This window comes from Poecilia latipinna, unplaced genomic scaffold (genome assembly GCF_001443285.1).
Source record: "Poecilia latipinna isolate Pla-1442-1.1 unplaced genomic scaffold, P_latipinna-1.0 Scaffold4858, whole genome shotgun sequence".
Lineage (NCBI taxonomy): Eukaryota > Metazoa > Chordata > Actinopteri > Cyprinodontiformes > Poeciliidae > Poecilia > Poecilia latipinna.
In genome coordinates, this window is record NW_015117474.1 from 6,733 (window position 1) to 17,335 (window position 10,603).

Here is a 10,603-nt window from a genome sequence, read left to right on the forward strand (position 1 = left end):
AAGAAAAACAAGAAGAGTTAAGGATTTCTATCACTTCTGAGAAGTGTTTTTACAATGAGATCAATCCATGCAAGGTGACAGATTAGGTGAAAAGGTGTTCTAAATTCAAACAAAAAGTCTTTGTCGCCCTCTAGTGGTTACAATGAAGACACTACTCAGACGAGAGGAAACAGGATTTTAATACCTTCTGAATTAACCCTGATAAATAAACTAATTATATTATTGTACCAATTATTTTATTAACTACCCAACAGATATTTGAAAATATGCAATCATCTTTAAACCAGCAGTGGTGTTAACTTCTTTAAAAAGTTAATGCAACAATTTCTTTTTAACTTCATTTATAAGCTTCAAAACGATTATATTGGTCAAAAACTCAGCAGGAACTACATGCCAGAGTTTTACTAGTTTCATTAGCAACAATACTGATAAATTAGTACCCTTAAATAAAATGCAACACTGGCAATGACAAACTCTTTTAATGAGATTAAATGATAATGATTACAACTACAGACAGTAACAATGAGGAACACGTTTCTAATTTAAAATACTCATATCTACCCCAGAAAGTATAACGATGACAAAAAAAAAAGATTAAATTAAATGAAACCCTTTTTTTTTTTTTGCTTTAATGTAAAAATGTAGATATCACAATAATTTCAAAATCAACATTTTATGAAATGAAACCAGATTACCATCCGTAATGTCTTTTTACAAAACCGTGGCTTGTTTTTAAATTGAGAGCTGCGTCCACTAGGTGGAGTTCTACCTTCAAAAATGTGTCAACATTTTTGCAAGAAATAACTTGCGGGCTGACTTTGGGAGTGTTGCAACTCTGACGAGTTAACTTTGATTAATCGTGTAAAACTCAGCATTGTAGTCTTGTTGGAAACATTTAGCTAACCACTCATAAATATACGCTTTACCATGTTGTGTTGTCAGATTTCCTTTAAAGCTTCAAGGCACTCGGCACATAATTATTCATCAACACAATCCTGTAAAAAAAAAAAAGGCACATTATGTTCCATGTCTTCATAAACAATGACAAGTGCAGCCAGTGTCTTTTATAAATGCTTGTTTGCTCTCAAAGACTGAGGATACTGTATTAAGAAGTAAGGGGGGTGGGGGGGTAAAGGCAAGTCTTTATTTTTGCATAAGTTACAGAAGGTAATCGTTCATCTCCATTTAAATCATGCATGTAAGCCAAATAAATATATCCTCTTTTCGTAGAACATAAGACTCAATGGCTTAATCAGTTTCTGACGGTGCTGCTTGTAAACTTCACTTATATTCTCCGATTGTTAATCCCAGATCCAGATGTGGAAGTCGGGTGTCGGCAGGCTTTGCCACATCTGCATGTTACCGGTGGTTTTGTTGGGGTCTTGCACGCCTTAGTAAGGATCCATCTTAATCCTCCTGTGCAAGCAGCAGGTGAACACCATCCCACAGATCTGAAAACAGCAAGTGTTAAGTCAAATGCTCTCCATGGGAGACTGTGGGAAGATTTAAAGCTGTCGACTCCAGAGCAGTAAAGGGTTAAAAGGTGATGGTTGAAAGTATGAAGCTGGTTACTGTGGCAACGGGGGGATGGACCAAAGCAGTCATTACCGCAACATCAGCATGTGCGCACGAGCTTGCATAAAAAAAATAAATAATTTTTTTTTTTTTTTTAAATGAAGCCGGAGGTGGTGGGGAAGTGTGCATATGTATTCAGACACACATATCTGCACTTTGATTGCTTTTTCGAAACCTTTAAGTAACTCGAGATATTCTGACTAAACTGCAACTTACAAGTTTGTGAAAATGAGGTCCTAGTTTGCAGATGAGCAGAAAGTTAAAATCAATCCATCGATCTTCTACACTAGCTTCTCTTTGCAGGATCATGGTGGGTCAGTGCCCATTTCGGGCGGCCGTTTGGCAGGCGGGGTACACCCTGGACAGGTCAACCGACCAGTCATGTCTTTGGACAGCACCAAAGTGCACAGAGAAAAGCTACACTTGGAAGAGGAATATGAAATTCTGTGCCGAAAGATCCTAGACCAAGATTTCCAGGGTTCTTCTTACTGAGGGGCAACAGTGCCACCGAGTGGGACACCGTATGTCCCTAGGTGCAAAAGTACTACACTAAATGACTATTACAGAAATAGTCTAAAACCAACGGTTGTCATTTAAATCCTGATGATCAGGCAAGCCATTTTTGAGCCTCTTAAAGCCCTGAAAGTCAAGCAAGTAATGGACTGCCGTTTACATGGCATCTGTTTGTAGCAACTTTCAAATTCTGAGAGCAGAAATGCTTTACTTAAAAAACTTTTTTTAGGTGATCATTTTTCTGATCCAAATGGGCTCTAAAGCAGGGCATTTTGGATCATTTCTACTGGAATCCCTGACAAAACGACTCCACAAGATCATCATTGTACTTTCGTGATTTTGTGTTAGGCGCACCATAAGAGAGACGTCTGACATGCACTGACGTTCACAGCTACTTGTGCGATTTCATCTGTTTGCCGTGTTCAGGTAGAGGTAAATTTGAGGTAAAGGTGCACCGAGAGCAGCTGAAAAACACAAGTCAATGCAATTCATGATGTGTAGAGTCAAACACGGTTCATAGAAAAATTAATTCCCCTATGAAAAAAATTAAATAAAGTAAAAATTTCCGAATACTTAATTTGCTTCAATTCATTTACTGTAGCTTTCCCCTTTCTGACAACAAAGGCATTTTAAAGCATTGAGCTGTGTGAAAACAGACAAACTACTTCCCATTAACTATGGGAATACACAGTTCTAACTAAGGCATTTACTGGCAGCCTTTTTTTTTTTCCATGACTCCCCATTACAACAACATGTATTAGCAGCGTATTTTCGTATAAAGCCATGCAGATGCATGCTTTAAACAGCACAAAGACAAAAATATATATAAAAAAAAAAAAATCAACAAAATGGATGCCATTCTGTGTGCATGCAGACTGCAGATTTTCTATCTGGCACAGAGCATGCATGCCAACAAGGGCAAACATGCAGGCGAATATCCACACAGCACCTTCCAACCTTGTCTATCCATTTGATTAAAAGCACCACGGAGCTCTAGAGCCAAATTACAATGCACCAAAGTCCTCTTCCTCTTCCTTATAGAGCAGATAGATAAAGCAGGCTGTCAAGAGTGCCCCGGCGAGCTACAGTGAAACCAAACATACAAAAGAAAGACATTTGCAATGCACATAAGTTAGAATAATGTAATACAGTTGCTGGGTTAACATGAAACATAAAAAACAAGACAAAAAAAATTATGTTGCCATGTTAAGTAACAGACAAAAGGTTAGAGTGGATGAGCGATGACGTAAGGATGTGCCGCGAAGAAAAAAAACAATTTTTTGGAATGGAAAGGTTTGGATTAATAAACAGCAAAGTTCACATAAGTCCAACTCAAAAATCCATATTTCTAAACTTAAAGCAGTTCTGCAAACAATCTGGACAAATTCCACAAAACATAAAACAGCAATGTTTTGAAGCAATTTTCTAAATTGTGCTCATTGAGTGACTAGGAAATCTTGTTATGCAATGGATCATTTTTACTAGCAGAAGGTTACTTAGAATACATTTTTTTTTACCAGATCAAATTCAAATTTCATATTTGGAAAAAAAAAAAAAAAAAAAAAAAACGGTCAACAGACCCGAACAGGCATCATATACAGATATCATGTAGTAACATCTTCTTTGGCTCCAGTGTTTATAGATTTTCTCTAAGAGTTTGATGAAAAAAAAACACAGGTTGTAATATGGAAAAAGAAGTAAAATAATCCAACATTTAGGCAGCAGAAAATAAAAATCTGCTCACTCTGTGCTGTACATGGAAAATTATCAAATCAAATTTGTTTACAAGTTCACCCCAATACATAGGAACCCTGAGTATAGACTTGGAGCACGGCAGAGCACTTACCATGTCATTGCGAGAAAAATACATTTGTATTTTCTAGTGGAACAGTTGCATACAAAAAATGACCGATAGTGAAGCATACGTTTTGATTGCGGACAAGTTGGATTTTTTATTTTTATTTTTTTTTAGCTCCGATTGCATACAGTGATAAATTTAAAGATAAAAAGTTTGCAGTGCTTTTTTTTCCTACACTACATTTTTCTTCTATACTTTAGTTCACATACTAAAGAATTCTGAAAAACCCGATGAATCGATCCCATATAAAGGGTTGCACATAGAATGTTCTTCATAATCAACCTCTTCTTTTTGAGCTCGGCACTGTCCATTTTGGTGCTTTTGGAATGAAACACTTTTTATGGCAACAGTAAATGGAAAGCTGAATTTTACTCATTTCGGAACGGAAATGAGTAAAATTCCATCGATAATGAAACATCTTATCTTTTGCCATTTCAAGTCTTCACTGCTTCGGATGCAATTCAGGCCTCGTATTTTTATGTTTGTTTTTTTTTGTTTTTTTTTCCATTACTGTTCTGATACTCAATTAAAACTGAGCAGACTGCAGAATGGGCCAGAAATTTTCTTTGAGAGCAAGAAAAAGGGCATGGTGGCCACAGACTAATAAGATGCTGCTGATCAACAGGAAAGCAGACAAGTTCCAAAAAACAAACACAATACTACATAAGGTTTTTTTTTTATGTTCCTACTGACCACCAGCTTGAAAATCACTTCATCTTATAACAATAAAATGTAGCATTACTCTTCACCTTAAACATTTTTGTACCCTAGAAAGTAAGCCTATTGGACAGAGAGTCCATCATTCATCAAAACAATAAAGCTCAAAGGATCCATTTGAGCACTTTTGAATGTTTTTTGTTGATGCTCTCATCAGAAGTGTTTTTGCATGGGGTAAACAGAATGCTATGGCAGATCAGAGTATATGCATCAAACAGCTTCACGGCGTTTAAAAGCAGGGCTCCATTTCAGCGTGGAACAAATAAAAAGGGGCCGATGATGAAGCAGACTCATCAGTGTAAAATGGAAAAACACTAATATACAAAGGTTTCTGACCTGCCATGTTAGAGTTTCAGTAATGGAAAGATTAAAAGCCCGTCCATCAGCGTTGTGTAAGGTCTTTATTCAACAGAGGCCAGAGGCTCGTTATTTTAGACAATAAAGTCTGATTAAGGTCGATTTTTGTTGTTGTTGTTGTTGTTTCCGCGGACAGCAGTATTCCGCTTCTCTGCACAGCATTACCACACCGTCATGTTCTACTTACCTGAAGACAAGCCACACCAATTCCCACCGCTCCAATAACCAAGAGATGGTCTGCAAGGAACTGCTCCAGCTTAGTGATGCAACCACCCTGGAGAAGGTTAAAGAAGTCATTTACAAGGGAAGCCAATAAACAGTTAGGGTGGCACTCACCACCTTTCCATGAGGAGACGAACACTCACCTCCACTTTATAGATGTTGGACGGATGGTCCCTCCTGCCACAGTCGGCCGTAATGGTTTTACAGCAGCTGTCGGGCACCACCCTGCCCCCCGACCGCTCTGACCTAATGTACACACTCAGCGTCCAATCCTGAGAGTTGTTGCTGCCACAGCACTTGAACTGGAGAAGCAGAAAAATAAAGCAAGGGGTTGGCTGGTGTCGACCTAACGCATCGGAACATGAAAAACCGATTTAGGATAAAAATATATATGCATTTTTTTTTATTTATTTTTTTTTTTGGTGCAACTCATCTCCCAGCACCATAATTTTCTAGGTTTATATAATCCCTCCAATTGACAGCTAATCTTCTGCTTCATTAAGATTACACTGATTGAATTTCTGGATTGCGTTGGAACAATTACTTACGTCGACCACAACGACAGCCACAGAATCATGAGTTTTACAACGTCTTTAGGCAAAGTTTGAAGTTACATCCATGTAATTAACAGCAAGTGTACTTGGTTATGCTTGCTGACAGAGGAAGCAAGTGGAGACATAAACTCAACCACAGAGATTAACTTCCATATATCTCTCATACGTCTTGTTGCAGTCTGTCCACTGCGGATGTGATCGTCTCCTTCCCTGGCTGAGCATAATTCTCAGTCATTGTTTGGTTGAGGTGCTCCTTCAGTTCATCACTCAGCTATAAAAAAAAAAATATAAATACAAGGAGAAGAAGAAGAAGAGGCACAAAATGAGAGCAAAGAAGACACTTATTTTAACGAGTGTGTTCTATAGGTGATTTATTCTCAAACATGTTGAGCGTACCCAAAACGGCAAAATACTGAATCTTGGGGCAACAAGTACAAAGTTGTTGTTGTTTTTTTTGTTTGTTTGTTTGCTTTTGTAACTAAAAAAAATAGGATTAAGTTGAAGTCTACAATTTCCCTTGATCTGACTGACAGCCATAATCAGAGATGATTCCTCTCCAATTAAAGAAAAAGAATTTTCTTTGAATTGACAAACAGAAAAATATTTTATTCTTGTGTTAATTACATGCCCCTAATCTGAAAACTCTTGAGTTTGTGCATTTCATTCCTGTACACCTTAAAGTTTCATCGTGAGCATTCAGAACTTACCCTCTGGTAGTAAACATAAGCCAGCACGCCAGCCACCAACTCAATCAAGAATATTAACAGCAGGAAGAAGAAATACTGAAAATTAGAAGGAGAAGGGGGGGGGGAGAGAAATTTGATAAATTAGTCCCAGGATTTTAAAGCATCGAGACATTTTAGCGTCACAATCATCCACATAGTTGTCAACTGAACCAACTTCTCCGCAGCTCGAGCTGCTACAAATTGTGACGGCTCAATATAAACGTCCATCATCTGTCATTCGGTTGCATGCGTCACTTCTGACACAGATGGCAATGCTGCCGGAGAATAAGACGAGTAGGAATGCAGCCCGACAGCCTGTGGAATCTGATTTCTTTGGGGAATCGCGAAATGAGTCCTGCACGAATCCAACTGCAAATATACAACGTTTTCTTTTCAAATCCAAATAATGACTGTCATTTTGGTCACTAAAAGAACAAAAACATTCACACTGCTTGAAATATCAAATTAAAATTATTATATTTTAAAACCTGAACTTGTGAACAAAAACAAAAAGGCATCACATTGAAAGAAGCTGTGCCGAACAAGTTATTGTCCAAGTATGCCTAATGAGCAAGATAAAAACTGAACTTTTCTTGGGTCATATAATAAAGAAGACATTTATTTGTAAAATGGGCCCTGCATGCAACACCAGCACACAGAGCTAATTAGAGCTAGCTGTCAGAGCAGGACAAAGTGGTGTAACCACAGCTCTGCTGATGCCTCTCCAAAGCCCATTGTAGAGACAGACGTTAGCACAGCGGCCAACAAAATAACGCCAAACTACCGGTAGTAAACATCTGCAGGGATGCAACGGGAACTACTGGAGAACAACATGACCATTTTACCCAACTGTTCTCGTTTAGAATCAATTTGGCAAAATCAGGCAAATTCCACTTTACACTTCAGTGGGATGCAACTGTCAACGGATATTAAACAGCCTAGAGTTTCAAAAGAGAGTGTTTGGTGTGGATGACATCTGTGTTTCTTTGTGAACTTGCGCTGGTTAACTGGTGGACTCGGGCTCATTAGACTCTCTGCATTGGTAATCATTTTTTCAGTGAAAGTGGATGAGCGATGCAGTGATTCAGAAAGAAACGTCACTTTATGGAACAAGCATTAACCAGACCGAGTGGCTCTTGGAGGAAACTGGTAGCTGAAGATTATGAAAAAGCTCCTTCGTGTGTACTATGGTGGCCAAATTTCTTAAAACCACATTTGGTATTGTGCAGCTACGCCTCAGATGATTTGCTTGAGCCTTACAGAGTGCAAGTAAAGACCTTTGAAGGAGAGAAAATTGATTTTAAAAAATATGAAGATAAAAATACAAAACAAAAACCGGGTTGCTCAGATGTTGTTCTATGTACTGACTGATTTCTACTCTCTGGTGTAACAAACCTGGGCAAAGGAAAAGACAGAAGTCACAGATGTAAACAAAAGTAAGCTGCCAGGTAAGGAGGGGCCAATATGTTTTCACACAACTGTGAACTGTAAATACTTAATTATCTTGCCTGTAGAAAATGGCACTTTGTTGCTGCAATGGTATCATTAACAGCAACCACAGTTTCTCTTGGTTACAAAAAAAAAGTCATTTTCTGTGAGAACAAAAATAGCAAACGCTACATCCAAGCATTATTCATTCCCCAATAAGCAGCGCATGGAGGCTGCTCATGTTAAAGCAAATAACACAGCATATTCCTATAATCCTCTATGCGTCTAACTCGTAACTCCTGCAAGCACCTTGCTCTCTTCATATTCCTGCATCCATCAACAGTTGATAGGCAGACCTATAAATAGACCTGCAGCAGAGAACATTCACCTCCCACCTGCTTCTGTCCCTGTGGGCCCCTTCCTTGTAAAATAATGAGGACAGTGAGAGCCTCGTCAGAGTCATTTGTTACCATCTTGTGACAGACCTTTAAAACAAGGTTGGCACAGAAGAGATCCGGGTTGTGCTCCTGCGAAGAAGCAGCACACATTTTTGTACAAGAGAGTGATGGTTTGGGTTGGAGGTGTTCACAGGGTAACGTAGGACCAATCAGCTGACGCATCAGAGGCAAATATCAATTACTGATGAGCACCTTCTTCCTCCAATGACAAGTGGTAGAGTAGATACACTCTCCATCAGCATAAGAATCATAATTTTGGTTTTAAAATCTCTTAAATCTTTATTAATCTTTCTTTCCATTTACATAAACTAATCAAGATCCATGGATATACTGCCAAATCAGAAAATTAAACATCCAGCAGAAGGTTTTTAATGGCTACAATAAGTGTGCAGTAGTTCTGCATCTTGGCAAGAGACATTTACTCAGATACCGGTGGGAGTGCAAGTATAGATGTTTTTTTTCCATTTTTCCATTTTTTAGCGGCCTTACATTCGACAAACTCTGCATTAAGGACGTGATTATTTGGTTCTACAATTTATTAAACTCATTGGTGGCACAATTTCAAATTAACAAAGCAGATTCTACAATGGAATCTGCTTCAATATAAACGACATACCAAGTTTACTAATGATATTCATCTTTAACACCAGCCATAAACTAAAACACACATTTCCCTTAGGAATTGTTTGACATTACGGATAAAAGTAAAGGACAAAAAAATTACATCTTCTGAGGCAGCAATATACTGTTGCATACGTTTCACGAGTGCAAATACGATGCGTTTTAGCACAAGCATAAACGAATGCAAATCAAGTTCACAAGTTACAATCTGTTCTCAAGCTGCTAAAAATGCTTAATAAGGTGGTCCATGTAGCAACTCTCATTGAATTTTAAAGTCAAGTTCCTCCATTAAAGTCCCACAATGAATATAGAATTCCTGCTGACTGTGAGTTTATTCAAAACTCTGAACTGTACATATATTTCCAGTTTCTTATTATTCCATATGCATACGAGATAAACGTTGAGCTAATTATCCCCAAAAAAGGCCCACCCTCTTCTTTCCCTTCCTCTCATTCAAGTTTATGTCATCCCACATTTTGTCTGAGCTTTATATGATAGATTTAGCTAGGGGGGAAAAAAAAGTAAATGTAAATGGTTTAAAAAAAAAAAAAGAAAGTGGACATTATTAAACAAGTTAGAAGCCACACAGTGTAGACATGAAAAACTAACCGATCCCCTCATATCATTGTGACTGGGAGGAAAGACTTGAACAGGAACTCTCATGAATGTCTTGTAACTCGTGTCTCACCGTGGAAAGGCAGCTTCTCTGTTCCCGGATAACAGCGCAGCAGCCCAAGAAGCCAGTAACAACCACTAGGCCGCCAGCCAGGATCAAGATATACGCTGAAACAGCAAAAGTGCTGGAGGCCAACAGACTAAGGTAGTCACTTTTCTCCACCAGGGTCCACACTCCTACACCCAAGACTGCAGCTCCACCCACCTGCAAGTGCAAAAAAAACAATGTAATCAGTGTTTCAAAAACGTGCCGCAAATAACTATACAAAAAAAAAAAAAAAAAAAAAAAAACAAGCATTATAAAAAACACTTTTTGTAGAAAAGTAAGAGTGCCATTGGATGAGTCAGAGGACAGCGGAAAAGTACAAAACGGGCCATAAATTAGGGCAGAGGAGAGAAAGGAGAGAGGAAACCTGAGGAGAAACATAGAAAAGTGGCACAAAAAAAAAAAAAAACCCACAGGAGAACTGAGAGTAAGGAAAGGGCATAATGACTACTTCCTTCCACACAATCATGAGTGAATGACCCAGGGAGGTTCTAGATCTGTTTTTCACATCTCAGGAGGTTCACAGGCTGACAAATAGGAAATGCCTCAGAAAGCATTTCACCGTCATCCTCCCTTCCTTTTTCAGTCTACAGCAAGATCTTCTTATTCACAGAAAGATATCGCAAGTTGAAGACGCATTATTATGGTAAGGAACCCAGTCAGAAATAGCTTCACATCAAGAAAAAAGTACATTAAAAAGTACATTAAAATTTTCACCAAAAAATTGAAAGAAATCTGAAAAGTGTAGCATGCTTTTGCATTCATACCCTGCCACTTATCTAAAGATAATCAATCAAATTTTATTTGTATAGCACATTTCAGCAGCAAGGCATTTCAAGGTGCTTTACATAATT

At 38.2% G+C, this 10,603-nt stretch overlaps 1 protein-coding gene across 1 annotated transcript; it reads right to left on the minus strand.

The window, feature by feature from the left end:
• Nucleotides 1-460: 460 nt before the first annotated feature.
• Nucleotides 461-9,908, minus strand: LOC106943084 (tetraspanin-11-like; the record flags this gene model as incomplete). The annotated part of the gene is made up of 6 exons (XM_015026423.1): nt 461-1,451; nt 5,208-5,294; nt 5,386-5,544; nt 5,963-6,067; nt 6,504-6,578; nt 9,717-9,908. Coding segments are annotated over 6 exons (678 nt in total), but the record flags the coding sequence as incomplete, so codon positions are not given.
• Nucleotides 9,909-10,603: the final 695 nt, after the last annotated feature.